The 16,344-nt window shown below is 40.4% G+C and overlaps 1 protein-coding gene across 5 annotated transcripts in view; it reads left to right on the top strand.

The window, feature by feature from the left end:
- TJP1 (tight junction protein 1) overlaps positions 1-14,759 on the top strand; it is a 249,209-nt gene extending 234,450 nt beyond the window's left edge. For 3 of the 5 annotated variants that reach the window (XM_086711385.1, XM_086711382.1, XM_086711386.1), the window contains 5 exons: positions 4,094-4,254; positions 6,691-7,168; positions 8,905-9,122; positions 10,332-10,475; positions 13,212-14,759. In XM_086711385.1, coding sequence (XP_086567511.1) covers positions 4,094-4,254; positions 6,691-7,168; positions 8,905-9,122; positions 10,332-10,475; positions 13,212-13,306 — 1,096 coding nt within the window. In that variant the 3' untranslated portion in view covers positions 13,307-14,759. The remainder of the gene's footprint in view (positions 1-4,093; positions 4,255-6,690; positions 7,169-8,904; positions 9,123-10,331; positions 10,476-13,211) is intronic. The other 2 variants (XM_086711384.1, XM_086711383.1) reach the window with 1 other exon arrangement.
- Positions 14,760-16,344: the final 1,585 nt, after the last annotated feature.

Raw genomic sequence — 16,344 nt, 5'->3', positions numbered from 1 at the left:
AGGGTCCATCCAGATAATCTCCCTTTTGATTAACTGAACTCAACTGATTTAGAGGCATTACATCTGTCAGTCCCCCTCACAGCAGCACCTACATTAGTGTTTGAATGAATGATGGGGACTATAGTTTCACCTACCCAAGTTGACCTACCAAGTTCCAAAGCACCCAGATTTTTACTGAATTAGATGCTTGGGATTGTCTGAACTTAACTATCATTTGTCGTGTACTGTTGAGTGAAAAATTTTTTTTAAAAATACTTTAAAACCTCTATTGTTAAAAATCTAATTATAATTACCACTTTTTTCTTAGACATCATTTGAAGTGAAGATTTAAAACTTTTTTCCCACTGTCCTCTATTTCAGTCTTTGTCTAGAGAAGAAAGCCCTTTATGTGAAATGCAAATGCAAACTTTGGGTGCTGCAGTGGGGGTTCTGTTAAATACAAACGGTGTCTTATACCAGTATTGTGAGCCTCCCCCAACACAACGCTAGAGAGGTGCCCAGTACATCTGGGGAGGGTGTCCAGACTCCGGTGAGCCTTAGTAGCTCACCTCTGGTAAGGTAGGAGGGTGTATCCTTTTGTAATCATCTCTACTTAAGTCATTAAACACATTCGTTCTTGTTAGAAGCAGGTCCAAGGGTATAGTTTAAGGAGAGAGATTTTATTCATCCTTTTATATACTCGGTAAATAGAATGCAGTCTTAAAAGAACACATTTAGATCTGAAAAGTAAGAAGTCTCATCAGAGAATCAACTGACAAGGCATTTTTGGTTTTGGGTTGAGTTTTCTACAAAGAAGACTTAACGTATTTGTGACGTATAATTTTCATTCAGGGTCTAGAATGCTGCCTAGTATTTGGTGGGTGAGGACCCAGCAACACAGGGCATAGTGTGCTAGGTGTGTCAGCTGCCCACCTTTTCATTAATGCAGCTCTGGGAGGAATGAGTCTTAACTGGTCAGAGGTTTCTCAAGGGTAGATTGCCTTTGACAGAAACACATAACATCTGTCTTTGTGAATAGGCCCCAGACTCTGAATGTTTGTGTTTCCTGCCATGAGTGTTATGGAAGCCGGAAAGTGTGACTTGAGATGCACATTTTAATACATTTCCTTCCTTTGTGATAGAAATCAAAAACTCTTTGTAGTTGTGCTTCACGTCCCCATGTGGGTATTCGGTGGATAGAGCTTTGGGAAGGAGAATGAGGAGTGAGACATGATGGCTAAGACATAAGGGGTCTCTGTGCCTTGCCCTTCTAATGCTGTTGTACTGTTGTGCCCAGTGAATACGGCTTTAACAATTAGAAAGTCATTTAAAATATACAGCCCTCTTACAGTATTTCAAAACTGCTTTTTGTTACCAGTAGACTGCCTACAGGCCTTCATTTTCTAAAGTATAATATAGAAATAGCAAAGCTCTTTTCTTCTGGATAATAATAGGTGCTTCTGTTCCACTTAAAAACATACCTCCGAGGGGACCTGGCTGGTTCAGTTGGTTAAGTGTCTGACTCTTGATTTCATTCAGGTCATTCATCCCAGGGTCGTGGGATCAAGCCCCACATTGGTCCCTGAACTGGGTGTGGAGCCTGCTTAAGATTCCCTCTTACTCTGCCCCTCCCTTGCTTGTTCTCTCATGTTCCCCACCCTCCAACAAAAACTCCATACCTGAGAAATGATGGGAGTTGAGAAGGGAGAATGGTAGCACAGGACAGACGCCCCAGAGAGCAAGTGGATATCACCTTTCTTACAGCTCTGGAGAGCTGGGTTGGAATTGGGGAGATTAGGAGATCAGTGACTCAGACATTGATCTTCAAAACAAGTAAGGAGTTTCCGGGATCCTATGACAGGGCTAGAAGAGCCCTGTGCATGTGTCCCAGCCCAGAAACTGAGCTTCTTCAGGGCAACGAGAGTTTTTGTCACTAAAATATCTTGTCTCTCAAAAGTCAACTTACTGTGAGACTTTTATGTCTCAAAATAAGTGTTAGTAGTTTTCAGCTTTTTAAGAACTTAGTAAGATTAACTTGGTTTCTATGTGCATGTGGCATTCACTGAGAGAGGCTGTGAGATTCAAACATGGAAGCTTTGCAAATAGGCTCCCCCCCATCCCAGGACTTACTTTAGGACTGGTAATGGATTCAGGTCTTGCCAGGAAAGAGCACAGGTTAATCATAGTCAGGTTTCAAAGGCATGCATATTTCAGCTTGCCTGTTCATCATCACCCCCACTAGGGATCAGCACAGCTGTTGTGTTGTACGGCTTCCTCCTACATTTTCACTTAGAGGATTTCTTTTGCCCAGCCCTTTTTTTTTTAATGGAGCATTTCATTCTTACTTCTTCAGAGTCTGCTGATTATTCTTAGTATTGCTTCTTTATTTAGTCCGTTTCCTTGCTCACCACTAGCAAGTGAAGCCAAAGTGGGCAGAGATGGAAGAGTAATAAAGCTCAAGCACCTTGCTACTCACTAGCAGCACAGTTAAAATACGTGGAGGGCCGGGACACCTGAGCAGCTCAGAAGGTTAAGTTTCCGACTCTTGGTTTTGGCTCAGGTCGTGATCTCATGGTTAGTAGTGCAGAGCCTGCTTGCAATTCTTCCTCTCCCTCTCTCTGCCCTTCCTGCGTGCATGCATGTGTGCGCTCTCTCTCTCTCTCTCTCTTTCTCTCTCTCTCAAAATAAATAAACATTTTTAAAATGTATGTGGAAAGTGGGCAGGCAGTACCTAACTATATTAACTGTATTTTGATTTATTGGTGATTTTCCAAACTTGAGAGCTAGTGATATTTTCTTTTATAGATCAGATGATTCTGAAATGGTGGATGTGTATTTTTTTGGTTGATATTTTAAAATGACATTTGAGTTCCATTTGCTGCAAATGTACTTAGTTAGATTGACCATTTTCTTTCATTTTTCTATTGCGCTTTTGCTTTGCCATCACCTAGATTTCTTGGCTCTTATCCTAGCTATGACTACTTGAAAAGGACCGTCAAGTGGTAAGACTGGCATTAATGTGAGGCTGTTACATGAGGTGTCCCTCACTGCGTCACTGGCATTATGTGCACTTTTAGATTTTAAAGTCATCTTCAAATGTTTAGCCTAAGTGCCTGAAAGCGACAAAACCACATAGTTTTAAAGCCAATCACTAGAGTAGATTTCCCCAATGAAATTTTCTGTGAAAATACATTCCAAATGTGTGTTTTGTTTGTGCACATAAAACCAGTGCAGCTTTGGCTCTCTGCAAAGGTTTAGATGGCAGTGTTGTAATTATGGGTCTATTTTAAAGATTTCTTTTGTTTGAATTGTACGTGTTACGTATTAACAATTGGCGATCTGAAAAATAAGCATACATGGCACAATTTGACTTAAAAGAGCCTTATAAAATCAAGCAGTGTCTGCTACTCTAGCAACTATTTAAACAATTAAAAATGGATCTAGTAAATCAAGGGCAGTTTCAAAGTGAAAGATGTCCAGTGTGTTTAGTGTTACTGGAACACAACCACACCCATTTCATTTACATATTGTCTATGGCTGCTTTGGGGCAGAGTTCGAATAGTTGTGACAGAGACTGTATGGCCCAAAAAGCCAACAACATTTACTGTCCAGCCCTTTACAAAAAATTTGCCAACCTCTGGTCTATAAAAACATTTTTTGTGGTGCTCTGAGTGTGCCAGAAACCAAGGATTTGTACTTTAGATACCAAATCAGTAGTGAATCTAAGGAAGATTTGGGCCAATAAATATTTTTCAAAATATTTGCAAGACTTTCTTAAACCTCCCAACCATTACTGCCTTTTTGTAAGCAACACAATTAATATTACAAGTATACCCAAAATTTCATCTGCCTTTGGTTGCCATCTTCTGGATGTTTTACTAATATTCTTTAAGTATCTGTCCTGTCTTTACATTTCTTGTGCTGATGAATGATTGAATTTGTTTGTATATTTTGGTAGAGTTAGCCATTTATACTCATAAGAATAAATTGTGAAATTTCCAGTTTTTTGTTGTTGTTTTTTTTAGCTCAGGGATAATTAGAAGAATGAGAACTTGCTTTTTTGTAAATGTGAATCCATATTCATAAGTTGGCATTGTCTTTGTTTTTTTCATAGGGGAAAGTCTCCTGAAGCTGACACTGCGGATAGATCATTTGGTGAGAAACGCTATGAGCCGATCCAGGCCACTCCCCCTCCTCCTCCATTGCCCTCCCAGTATGCCCAGACCAGCTCCTCTCTCGCCCTCCACACGCATGCCAAGGGGGCACATGGTGAAGGTAGGAAGTTTGGTTTGGAAGTTGGCATTACTGCTGTAATAGAGTAATACTTACAAAATTGTATTCTTGCAGTTTGTAAGCAAAAGTGTTTTTCATTTAAAAATACATACTTGGGAGCCTGAGTGGCTCAGTTAGTTAAGTGTCCAACTCTTGGTTTCAGCTGAGGTCAGGATGTCACGGTTCGTGAGTTCAACCCCTGCATCAGGCTCTGCACTGACAGCACAGAGCCTGCCTGAGATTCTCTCTCCCTCTCTCCCTGCCCCTCCTCTGCTCTGTCTCTCAAAATAAATAAATTTAAAAACAAATTTTTTTAAAAATACATACTTGAAACATACAGGCTGGGAACAGTGAAACTAAGTGTTTTGTTAAAAGTACATCTCCTAAAAAAAAAAAAAAAAAAAAGGTACGTCTCCTGTTTTTATAACTATAACCATTATATCAGAAAAGACTTTTAGCTAAATAGATGTTAATCTGTTTTACTATCACAGCTCAATTTTTGGAAGTAGTATTTGTTTGCCGGTATGTCTGAATCTAAATTTTTGATTGGTGGTTTGTAAAAATTACTGTTATATTCCATTAATATCCATGGATATAGGAAAGCCATAAAGTCCCACATAACCTGCAGCCCTTAGCACCTCACAGTTATGTGCTGTGGCAGAATCCCAGCAGAGTAGCCAACAGCTCCAGGTGATTCATTTTAACAGCTGTACCCCTGCGTTTTTCCCATCTTCTCTCCTTCATGTCTCCCTGACCAGGAACTATTTTCCTTTACCCATGCCGCCTCTCTTCCGGGGCCATTGGCGTGGCTCCTCTCCTTCATTCCTGCTTGCTTCATCTTTCTCTCTGGCCTCACACAGGTGCAGCTCACTTCTCCGTTGTTCAGAGCACCTGTTGTTCCTGCTGCCTCCTCAAACTGTCCTATGTCTCTTTGCCTTCCACCAAACACTCTGAAAGGGAGACTGTTGCCTTCACCTCCAAATGCCCCTTTTTTGGCCCTTTCAAAAAAAAAAAGATTGTTTATTTTACCCTAAGAGTATACCATGATTTATCCATTCTCCTGTTGGCTTTTTGCTACTACAGACATTTCTCTGTTATTTACAAGAATCAAATTCTAGGCCAGCTGTAGAGGTGTACTGGTAGATTGATCTTACCCCATGTTTAGGATTTTCTTTCCACACTGTCATGTCTGCAGGTAAAGTTTTAATTCTTTCCGGTCCTTAAATGCCTTTTCTTTTTCTTGCCTTCTTGTGCACTGTCAGGGACCTCCGGCAAATGTGTCAGTTTGGAAGTGATGAGAGCAGACATCTCTGCCTTCCCCATCTTAGGGAGAAAGGATTTAATGTTTCACCCTTACGACATTAGCTCTATGTTTTTTATGGCTTGTTATAGCTACTCTTTATTAGGTTTTAGATATTCCTTTCTATTCCCCTCTAGTTTGCTGAAAGTATTAGGTCACATGCTGTTTCTGCATGTAGTAAGATTACCGTAACACTTTCCTTTTTTAGTGTGTTAATGCAGTAAATTATATTGCTGTGTTCACAAGGAATTTGGGTTTATTTTTTCCTTTTTATGTAATGTCCCTGTCTGGTTTTACCATCGTTGTTGTGCTAGTTCATAAAAGAGAGCCTAAGACATGTCCCCTGTTTTCTTTCTAAAAGACTTTGTATAGTGTTGGTGTTATTTTTTCTGGAATTATTTCCTAGAATTCAGTTAGTACTTCTTTACCTTGCCGCCAGCCATGCATGGAGATTCCTGTTCCACATCTTTGCCAACTCTTGGCATTACTGAACCGAAGTGTTGCCAATCTAATGGGTATGAAGTGTATTTGGGGTTTGTTATGTATTTGCATTTCCCTGGTAGTGAGGTTTTCTGTCTTGTAAGGTAACTGAGCATTCTGGCCTTCACTTCTGTTGTTGCCTCTGCACAGCTTTCCCCATATTCCTATTAGTAGCATCTTTCTGGTGGGTGTATAGGGGTTCTTTATAGGTTTTAGATCCTAATTCTGTACAGTTATGCAAATTGTGCTCCCAGTGTGTGGCTCCTTTTGACTTCATTTAGGTGAGTTCTGTAGTGTTGATTTTTTTTTCTTTTTTTTCCTTTTTTTAACATAGCTCTACTGTCATTCTGTTTCTAATTTGATACGGACAGTGGGAGAGGGTACTCAGACAACCAGGCTCTGGAGGCCTGGACCCTGAGCAGCATGACCCTGACTCCACAGTCACAAGATACCCCAGAGTACCACATGTGTCCATGCCCCCTGGTCCCTCGATGTCACAGGTAGCCACCAGGGTTCAAGAGTCACTTTCTAATTGTGGGGACCCTGACTTGGGCCTTGACTTCAGCACCGAGACAAGTTAAGATGGGAGAGACATCATAGGGGCTATTAAAACTTCTTTGAGGAAGTTTTTTAAATGCTTATATATGTTTATTTTTCAGGTAATTCGGTGTCATTGGATTTCCAGAATTCTTTAGTGTCTAAACCAGATCCACCTCCGTCTCAGAATAAGCCAGCAGCTTTCAGACCACCGAACCGAGAAGATACTGTTCAGTCTACTTTCTATCCCCAGAAAAGTTTCCCGGATAAAGCTCCAGTTAATGGAGCTGAACAGACTCAGAAAACAGTCACTCCAGCATATAATCGATTCACACCAAAACCATACACAAGTTCTGCTCGGCCATTTGAGCGCAAGTTTGAAAGTCCTAAATTCAACCACAATCTTTTGCCAAGTGAAACTGCACATAAACCTGATTTGTCATCAAAAGCCCCTACTTCACCAAAAACTCTTGTGAAAGCGCACAGTGTGGCACAGCCTCCTGAGTTTGACAGTGGAGTTGAAACTTTCTCCATCCATGCAGATAAGCCCAAATACCAAATGAATAATGTCAGCACTGTGCCTAAAGCTGTTCCTGTGAGGTAAGATTTTTGCCTTTTTCTTGGCTCTGTGATTTGTCTAATGTGAGTTTGGTGTAGTTTATGTGATTTGGGACTTTTAAGAATCATTCTGACATAAACTTTTTTTTTTTTTTTAATGTTTGCTTATTTTTGAGAGAGAGAGAGCACACATGCACGAGTGGGAGGGGCAGAGAGAGAGGGAGACACAGAATCCAAAGCAGGCTCCAGGCTTTGAGCTATCCGCACAGAGCCTGATGCGGGGCTCGAACTTGTGAACCGTGAGATCATGACCTGAGCCAAAGTCAGATGCTTAACTGACTGAGCCACCCAGGCTCCCCTTAACTTAAACTTTTAAACTGAACAGTTTTGTCCAAAAGGTTGTTGCAATGAATGCTGTTATATGAAAGGTCCTGCAAGAGGTGTAAGAGAATATTAATAAAATAATAAAGCTAATTGATCATGTACAGTCCATAGATACTGTCAATATCCCCATTTTACTAAGAACTGAAGTCAGGTGACACTGCATGTTGCCCAGTCACACAACTAGGGTGAGGGAGCCCCGGTTCAGCTGCTCCTGGTCATCTGAATACAGAGCCCGTATTCTGAACCAAGCATAGCATTCCATAACCTCTAACCTTGGCCTGCTTACATTTGGAAAATATCTCAGAAGCCTGAGCACCTGTATTCCCTGTCTACTCTCTGTTCAACAGTGATACTAGAAAATGTAACAACCTCAAAATGGTTGCTCTTTTTATGGTTTTAGTGAGTAATATATTTGAGCAAATGAGACTGGGAAAGCCTCATATACTCCTTTCTCTAGACCTGTTCTGGCCTCACATAAGCTCACCTCAGCCTCCCAAATCCACTTACATTGTCAAGCCACCTGCTGAAACAGAAGCACTTGCAGCCAGAACCCAGGGCCAGGAGGGCCACCTGCTAGCTTCCCAAAAACAGGGATGGTCATGGAAATGTGCTGCCTTCTCCTCTTTGTAAGCCTTTCCTGTAGTGGGGGATGGGGTGCTGCATCAGCATTGTCCCTGCTGCTCTGGTCATGCAGGAATCATCTGTAGCTTCCCTCCACACACTTACTGTGTCGGTCCATCTTTCTGCTCACTTTTAGGTTGTGACTCAAAATTTTACTCCAAGCAGTCTTGGTAGCCTATGCTTTTGAAGCAGTCTTTGATACCACATCCCCTTGGCTTCTGATATTCTTTGTGTACTAAGTGAATATACTTTTTTTTTCATGGGTGCTTGGGGTGTACCCATACCAAAGTATTGTAGAAAGCTTTGACAGCGTGGGCCATAAGTGTGCATGCTCAAAATCCTAGGGAGATAGAGAACCTAATTAGTACTCATCAAGTCTGAGATGCCATAAGTTGCAAGATGCACCATTGTCTTATATATCACTAAGAAGAAAAGAAAAGTGCTATCAGTTAAACCATGACTTACCGTCAATTTTAAAATACGAATTTCATGGATGTTAAAATGCTGTTCTTAAGACCAACGTATTGTAGTAGTTGGGTGAGCAAGGTATTAGGCTTTGTACATTCAGTAATGAAATTGATTAGTTATCTTCAAAAATGAAATCGATTTCTCCAGGAAGAATATGATTTATTACTCCTGTGAGTAAAATGTGTCACCAAAAACTTACCTTTTTGATTAAATGGAGAAATAAAATGAAACAACCTGTTAGAGTCATAATGGAAACTCTGCTATATTGTTGGAGGTTTATTCATTAGCTGTTTCTGGATTCTCAGCCCTTCAGCTGTGGAAGAAGATGAAGATGAAGATGGTCACACCGTGGTGGCCACAGCCCGAGGCGTGTTTAACAGCAATGGTGGGGTGTTGAGTTCCATAGAAACCGGCGTTAGTATAATTATCCCACAAGGAGCCATTCCTGAGGGAATTGAGCAGGAAATCTATTTCAAGGTCTGCCGAGACAACAGCATCCTCCCACCTTTAGATAAGGAGAAAGGTAAATGGTTTTATTTTTCTGCTTGGTTTTTAGTAACTTGAGTTGTCCTGTGTGCTCTTCAAAGCTTGTAGTGTTCAATTGAGAGGATAATCTGGACCCCTTTTCTGCTTTGCCAACCCCAGCACGTTTCTCCCATCAGGGCAGGCCTCTCCATTGGGCACTGTGGAGGGGGGTGCCCTGGGATGGCATCATAGGCAGGCACGGGGTGTCCCACAGGAAGTCCAAGCTGGTGGAGGTGAGCACACAAGACCTTCCACTCATTGGGCTTTACTTTCACTGTGAAAATGACAGTGACAGCAGATGACTGGCCTTTGGGCATTCCTCCCTTGGTCTGCTAGGTGGTCTTAGCTGACCTCACCAAATCTGTCTTTGCGTCATTCATCCCTTCCATGTCTAGAGACAGGTTAGATAACACCCACTCAGAAAGGCTTTGCTCCATGCCTGTCACCTGACTGTAAGACAGAAGCTTCTCGGGGCAGGTGCTCGTCACCCCAGCTCTAGCACTAGTAAGAGCTCCACACGGCGAATAAAATATCCCTCTCAGGTATCACCATGTGTGTTTCTGAACTTAAGGAATCCAGGAAAGCTGTTATTTTTCGTAATCTTCCTGGATATGTCAGGACGATACGATGAACTACGTGATGACTTCTTTTGGAGTCTTATAGCAGTTGCTTTACTTCCTTAAATATGTTACTCGAGCTCATTTTCTTAACATTTTGCTGGAACACTAACATATGTTGGCCCTGTGTGAATCCCTTAAACCAAGTCTGTAGCAAATACAACATTTAAAACGTAAGATCTAAGTAACATTTACAAAAAATACATTTGAATATACAAGAACCCCATGATCGAATGGTGTAGCCACTGGCTACCTGTGGTTGTTATGAATTGAAATGTGCTGGAAGTATAAAATACACACTGATTTCAGAGATTTACTATATTGGTTACATGCTGAAATAATGTTTGGGATATATTGGGTTACATAAATATTAAAAATTTATGTCCCTGTTGTTTTTTCTTAATGTGGCTACTAGAACATTTTAAATTACACATGTGTCTTGCATTATGTTTCTCTCGGTCACTGCAACTATAGAGAACTAATGGCATTTGGCTTTAAAGCATGTCATTAGAAGGGAGGATGAGGAGAACTGTGGGCTAGAAAGAAGATGGTCATCTAACCTCTCACTCCCACCCCCTCCTTGACTGCAGGCGAGACACTGCTGAGCCCCTTAGTGATGTGTGGGCCCCATGGCCTCAAGTTCCTGAAGCCCGTGGAGCTGCGCTTACCACACTGTGCGTCCATGACTCCTGACGGTTGGTCTTTTGCTCTAAAATCATCCGACTCCTCGTCGGGTATGCTGTCTTCACTCTGTCCTTTGGGGGCTTTGGGTACTGTCATTGATTAATCCCTGGGCTGTTGGAGCTACACATGCTGTTTGTTAGCACATCTCTACCTCTGTTGCTGTGGCCTTGTAGGCATCACCAGTGTTTTGAAATTTCTTTGTGGTTCATATATAAATGAATATGGAAAAGTATGGGAAGTTTCTGCCTTTTAAACATTGATGATTTGGCCAAAGGTTGGCTGTTTCTTGGTGTTCAACAAAATTATTTGTTCTGTCAAAATTTTTAAGATGCAGTGGGAGAATTTTTGTTGCTCTACGTACATGGGCATTTCCATCTTCTTATTAAGATGATTCCTTTATATAATAATTTCTTTATATAATAAAATTATATAATAATTTCTGTTATATATAAATAATTCCTTTATATAATAATTACCAGTCTTTAATTCCTCAATCTACAAAGTATAGACACCAGAGAAATCTGCAAGACAAAAAATACCTTCCACTGGGATCATACTTGGCCACGGTTTTCAGTGCAAAACCCTGAATAACTGCTGTTGTACACACTACTTTTAAATGGCTTTTTTTGCTCTTAAGATCATAATTTCAAAATTTCCATTGCATTTTCACATTTCTCACTTCTTTGGGTGACTACATCAGTTACCAGTTGAAGCATTCTATATTTTTTGGTATAGATCACTTTAATTAAACCTAATATAGAGAAATAAGAATTTAAAGTTTTGCTTCTGAATTTTTAGTAAATCAGGTGAACATAATGCAGTTTTAATATGAAATAGAGCTTTAGGGTATTAAAATTGTAGGAATATACTTTAATACTACCCAAGATTAAAAATTATATATAAATATGTATTTCCTGATATCTGCAGGTACATTTTCTGGAAAAAGCTAATAAATTAATTTTAATACACTGGATAGTAAAGCTGTTTCCTCAGGGACTCCACTGAGAAGCATTTTATTAGCCTAGTTTGAATTAATGAATTAACATTAATAGAACTGCACTTAAAACGTGATATTCTGAAAGTCAAGTTGTAGCATGAGCTCTGATTGTTTTCTAAACCAAATTAGGATGAAAGTCTTTAAAATAACTGTCTATTGTAGTTAGTTGTTTTAGAAATGATTTTCTTCCGGGATATTATATGAAGCATAAATTATCTATTTGTTATTCCTGCTTTTTATGCCACAGAACAAAAGTTATTTTGTTAGATTGAAACAGCTTTTTCCTGTGTTAAATTTTGAGTGCGTTCACATAGAAGAGAAATGTTCCTCTGTGTAATCCCATATGGCTCTAGAATGCTTTGCTACTATAAATTTCTGTTTAGAAAGTCAGGGATAGCTTTTTTTTTTTTTTTTTGTCTCCAATGTTTATTTTTGAGAGAGAGAGAGAGAGCGCGCACGCCAGTGAGGGAGAGGCAGAGAGGGAGAAACGGAATCCAAAGCAGTCCCCAGGCTCTGAGCTGTCAGCACAGAGCCCAACACGGGACTTGAACTCATGGATCGCGAGATCATGACCTGAAGCGAAGTCGGGTGTGTTCAACCCACTGAACCAGCCAGGCCCCCCATGGGGGGTAGCTTTTGATAAGTACTAACTTGATCCCAACAAAAATTAGTATAATAAGTGGGGGTTTTTTTGTTTTCTTTTTTTACTTCCAAAGAGTTGTTTTCACTCTACCTCATGCCTGAGCAGGCTGTTCTCTGCAGTACTGCCCATAGAGATCTGTGAAGTTAGATCACTCGGTTTTAAACTGCTGAGCCCATGATGACTCAGAGACCATTTCGGTGTACGGCTTGCTGTGCATAGCGTCTCTCAACCTTGGCGTAATGTGGACGTTGTGGCCAGATGAGAATTGTTTGTAGGGGCTGTCCTGTGCATCGTGGGCTGTGTAGTGGCATCCCTGGCCTCTGCTCACCAGATGTCAGTTGTGACAGGCCAAAACGTCTACAGACATCATCCCACAGGGGTGCAGAATCGCTCCTGGTTAAGAACTATTGTGTAAGGGAGGCAAAAGTCAACAGCTTCGAGTATCCCTTACCTTGGATGCCACAGAGCATACAGTCATGCCAGCCTTCTTCACACTAGGTGTCCAATACTGGGGCTTCTTAGCTTCAGCTGCAAATCTCAAAAGCAACAAGAGCTTGTTAAAAATGGAAATACCCAAGCCCTGCTTCAAACTCAACAGACAGTGAATTTTCAGAATTTCACAAGTGATTTTGTTGTACCGCCAAGTTCAGGGCTGAGAAACTCTCGGCCCAGACTTGCTGATTTTGCGGGGGTAAAGGGGAGGAAGGGTCTTCCTTCCAGAAGAAACCAGATTCTGCAGAATTTTCAGGCATTCATTCATTGGCGTGTAGTTGAGTGTGAGAAATGTGTTCTCATATTCAATTCAAATGGGGTCCCAACTTTCAGAAGTGCTGTCAGTAGTTCTGTGGAGCCAGGCACTGGAACTATACCCCAGGCGTATTTGTCGCCCCAACTTGTATTCACTGTTTGAAAAGGCATACACTTGAAAACATAAGGAATAAAGGAGAAATCTGAAACCACTTTGAATCCTTAGATGCTAGTGGGTCCTCAATGGAATATAGCACTTAGAGCTTTGATAACAAGTGCATATGCTGAAGAACGAGAAGAAGGTTGTATGGAAGTATATGTGTTTATGTTTGTCCCATGACCATTAGGGCTGGCACTTTAACCAACCACAATTGATATGAACTTCTTTTTCTCTCATAGGTGATCCTAAAACCTGGCAAAACAAGTGTCTTCCTGGAGATCCAAATTACCTTGTTGGAGCAAACTGTGTTTCTGTCCTGATAGACCACTTTTAATTCTTAAAATATAGGAACTTGTTAAATAATGTGAAACTGGGTTAAACTTACTAAATCTAAATGGAAGCACTCTATCAAGTATTACACTTTTCTTAGAATTGATACTGCGATTTGTTAGTATTAAGCATTTTGTTTGAACAGATGAAGATTAGTGAGCATGCCCCTGCCCATGGTCAGAAAACATGCTGCAAACTGCGTGTTTATAATTGAAAAACTATTGGTATTGGCTGGAGGGTCAAAGATGGTTTGCTTTGTAATGATTTTTGTACTTTTTTATGGTCACTGCTTAACTTCACATATTGATTTCCGTTAAAACACCAGCCAGTAAATGGGGTGCATTTGAGTTCTATTCTTTCCAAAGTACATTGTTTCAAACTTTATTATGGCCCTAGCCTCGCATACACATTTTATTTTATTATGCATGAGGTAATATGCACACATTTTAAAAATGTACCTGGAACCATATAAACCAGTGTAGTAGATTTAACAGAAATGTACAGCAAGGGGAATTTATAGCTCTTTTTGGCAGGGGGTGGGGGGAGTCAAGTGAAGACAATTACTTATTGTATATGAAAACACATTTTTTTAGGGAAGGACACCAAAGCATGTGAGACTGGTTATGTGGCTTCTTTGGATCTATAAATTAACCATATCACCACAAACATACTAACCAGCAGGAATGCCTTACCCTCATGTTTTTAATTCTTAGATCATTCTCTCCGTGTATTACTAAGTTTTTATGGCTTTTGTGCACATCTAGATACTGTATCATGAAAAAGATTGAGTAAATTGTGGATTTGGTGGTTTCAGAAATGTATAATCACCCAGAAGAAAAAAATGGTGTGATTTGGGGATTTTTCTTTTCTTCCTCCAAGGGGCAGTGGTGGTTTTCTGTTCTTTTTGGCTATGCATTTGAAAAATTTGATGTTTCAAGGATGCTTGTACATAACGCGTGCATACCACTTTTGTTCTTGGTTTGTAAATTAACTTTTATAAACTTTACCTTTTTTTATACATAAACAAAACCGAGTTTCTTAAGGCTACCTTTGTATCTCTCTCCTGTACCTCTTGAGCCTTGAACTTTGACCTCTGCAGCAATAAAGCAGCATTTCTATGACACCTACAAGGTCATTTTTAAAAAAAAAAAAAAAAGAATGCACAGAGTTGTTACATTTTTAAAAGTGCTGCATTTAAAAGATACAGTTACTCAGAATTCTCTAGTTTGATTAAATTCTTGCAAAGTATCCTGACTGTAATTTGTGATACCATGCTGTGCCCTAAAGTGTATTTTTTTACTAATAGACAATTTATTATGGCACATCAGCACGATTTCTGTTTAGATAATACACCACTACATTCTGTTAATCATTCATTAGGTGTGACTGAATTTCTTTTGCAGTTATTAAAAAATCTCAAATTTCTAAATCTGCAGAATAAAACTTTTTAAAATAAAGTGCTGGTTTGGTCTGTTTCCCCCCAGTTTCTAGTTTCATGCAACTTTATAATCCTGTTAAAAGTCCTGCATCCTGCTGCACATCACCTAGTCCCCTTCTACTGCATCAGGTAGGGTGTCTGTGGAGTACGTCCCTGCAGCCATTGCACCCAGATAGGTGAGCAGTGCCAGTCACTGAAACCTCAAGACAGAGTAAGAAGAGAAGGAGGCTGACTTAGAGAGTTCTTGGCAGTGTTTCCACCGCTTCTGTAAATATACATATATTTATGTGTGCATTCGTGTCTTGTATCCTGCTTTTTCCCAAAAACGTAACATGGACATTTTCTTATGTTGTAACATTTGGGGGTAGAAAGTGATTTTAATGGCTTTAAATATTCCATCACGATTGCCATATTTATTTAACAACCCCCCTATTGACATAGAGGTGGTTGGTTGGTAGGAAGTGCAGGTCTATGTAGATTCAGTCTATTTTATTTGTTGCATCTTTTTTATGTACAGTAAAAGTATCCGTTTTAGTGTGCAGTTCTCCAAATTTTGAGGGAGGTACATAGTTTTATAACCATTACTACAATTAATACATCAGTTTCATCATCCCCCAAAAGTTCATTATTTCTCCCTCTTTATACCACCCCCCCCGCCACACACACACACACACACACACACACACACACACACACTTCTCCAGCCCCTGGCGGGCAATGATTTATACCCTATAGTTTCTCCTTTTTGAGGGTGTCCTGTAAGTGGGATCCTGCAGTATATAGCCTTTGAGTCTGGCTTCTTTCACTTAGCATAAAGCGTTTGAGATCCATTTATGAAGTTGCAAACATTAGTAGTTCTTTGTTATTGTGAGTAATGGCCCACTGTGTGAGTGCACCACAGTCTGTCATCCCCAGGTGAACTTCAGGTGAACCTGTCTCCAGGTTTGGAGATTCTGAATAAAGCTGCTATAAACGTTTGCATCTAGGTTTTTGTGTGAACGTAAATTCTTCTCTTACTTGATTTAAACACTAGGTGTGGGATCACTGACTCCTATTGTGAATAGAAGTTGAGCTTTGCAAGAAACTGCCATCCAGCCTGCAGGAGTGCTGTACTGTCATGCATCGGCCATCTCTGAGGGGCCAGTGGCTCCTCGTCCTCACTAACAGTTGCAGTTACCAGTGTTGTGTTTATCCACTGTAATGGGCCGTCTCCTTGTGGGTTTCATTTGTGTTTGCCTGATGACTTAGGATGTTGAGTATCTTTTTACTTATCTGCCATGCATTCTTTGGTGTTTCTAGCTTATCTTGTTTGTGTAAATTGCCTTGTTATTATTTTGAGAATTCTTTGGTTTTTTTAAGTTTACTTATTTTGAGAGTGCATCAACAGGGGAGGTTCAGAGAGGAGGAGAGGCAATCCCAAGTAGGCTCCGCGCCATCAGCACCGAGCCTGATGCAGGGCCCGAACTCACGAACTGTGAGGGGATGACCCGAGCTGAGACCAAGGCCTGAGTGCTCAACCAACCGAGCCATCCAGGCACCCCAAGAGTTCTTTCCATAATCTGCATGCAGATTTATTACCAGATATGTGGGTTGCAAATATTTTC

The sequence above is a fragment of the Puma concolor genome, chromosome B3 (assembly GCF_028749965.1).
Source record: "Puma concolor isolate L17-30 chromosome B3, mPumCon1.1.hap2, whole genome shotgun sequence".
In the NCBI taxonomy this organism is placed as follows: domain Eukaryota; kingdom Metazoa; phylum Chordata; class Mammalia; order Carnivora; family Felidae; genus Puma; species Puma concolor.
The sequence above is the reverse complement of the archived record's forward strand: the minus strand, read 5'-3'. Positions and strand labels throughout refer to the sequence as shown.